Source organism: Penaeus monodon, chromosome 34 (assembly GCF_015228065.2).
Source record: "Penaeus monodon isolate SGIC_2016 chromosome 34, NSTDA_Pmon_1, whole genome shotgun sequence".
NCBI lineage: Eukaryota > Metazoa > Arthropoda > Malacostraca > Decapoda > Penaeidae > Penaeus > Penaeus monodon.
The window spans coordinates 9,830,262-9,831,680 of record NC_051419.1 but is presented as its reverse complement, the minus strand read 5'-3'; the positions used below and the strand labels follow the sequence as shown (position 1 = coordinate 9,831,680).

The window sequence follows — 1,419 nt, the reverse complement described above, 5'->3', positions numbered from 1 at the left end:
CCCACGTCAGCCAATCATGTTTAGGTTTCTCAAGTCGCAGCAAATGTGATTGGCTGACAGGTACAAGATATTGGTCCGACTCTCCATTTATGTTATCTGAAATGGTTTTGATTATGAGTAACAGTCAGATGAGATACATTTTTGAAAACTGAGCTGCAGCAAACTATCTAATAATTCATATATGAATATTTTTTTTTTTTCAGTTTAAGGTAGCATTGCACTTTACTTTCCAATCTTATTATTGACAAATTTAAAAACATGGCACTACAAGGCTTATCATAATGAACTTTTTATCTGACTGCCAATTGGCTGATCAGTAGTTTGACAAATACCTTAGGCCTATTTCAAATGTCCATGGCATAGGTGTGCTAGAGAATACGATATGACTACCAATATGCTATGATGAATTTGGTTTGGATTTGCTACAGAATACAAACGCTCCATGGGCATTTGGAAACAGATGACCGGCTGCCGGTCGCATGGACTCTCCGTCTACTCTGATTAGCCAGTGACTGATCTTAATAAAAAAAAAAAATACAGGATGACGAAAATGATATTCAGAAAACTTCATAATGTTGCGAATAGGAAAGAATCTGTCCTTTACTTAACAAAGAAAAAATATAAAATAGACACTTACCTCAAATACTTCTGCTTTATCGGGGAGAGAAGGACCTCGGCCATCTCTAATAGTGTTATCTGAGCCTAGTCGTAACACGTAATAACCCGAGAATCCCTGGAATAGGATGATAAGGCATCCTACGAATAGATATAAGCCGTATTTTCTGCATAATACCCTAATAATATTAAAACTAACGATAAAAATAGCGCGAGCGGGCGCCACGGCCATCCTTCGCCTTCGTATGTCAACAAACCACTGAACACGATTGCCAACGTTTAGCTCTGAAGAAACCTTTGTTTGATGATAGACATGATAAGGTTCCTATGTCATGATTAATCTAATGGTTCAAAATGCATTATCTTCCTCCTTTAATGTTGTTCCCTCGTGTATACTAGCAGCGCACTCTTTTTATTGCAGTGTATTCAGCGATGTTGGAATGGATTGTTTGGTTTGGTTGGTATGCCTGCTTTGTCTGAATCTTGAGATACGGGTTCAAAGTATTTTTCTTTAAAGATAAAAACAAAGTTGATAATCTTTTACCCTACATTATCCAGACAATTAAGTTCATGTTCAATACATACATTCAGAAGGAAATCAACGCTTTAAAATCTTATCGTTACAAATGCGCGCTTTATCGGTGAACGCCCCCATGAGATAAAGTGTAAAGTGAGCTTCTTGCTCTTTATTATTATCTTTGCCAATTATAAGCATCATTGCCATTCTCTAAAGGAATTTTGTTCTTGTTATCCTCGGTTAAATAAATTTTCATACTCAACACATATGTATTTGCGTGAGTTTGC

General features: G+C 36.6%; 1 protein-coding gene across 1 annotated transcript in view; it reads right to left on the bottom strand.

Annotated features, from left to right (window-relative positions):
* LOC119594578 (xylosyltransferase oxt-like) overlaps nucleotides 1-863 on the bottom strand; it is a gene marked incomplete at its 3' end in the record, with an annotated part of 30,183 nt that extends 29,320 nt beyond the window's left edge. Inside the window, 1 exon segment of the mRNA XM_037943615.1 lies at nucleotides 638-863. Within this exon segment, the coding sequence (XP_037799543.1) occupies nucleotides 638-847 (210 nt within the window).
* Nucleotides 864-1,419: the final 556 nt, after the last annotated feature.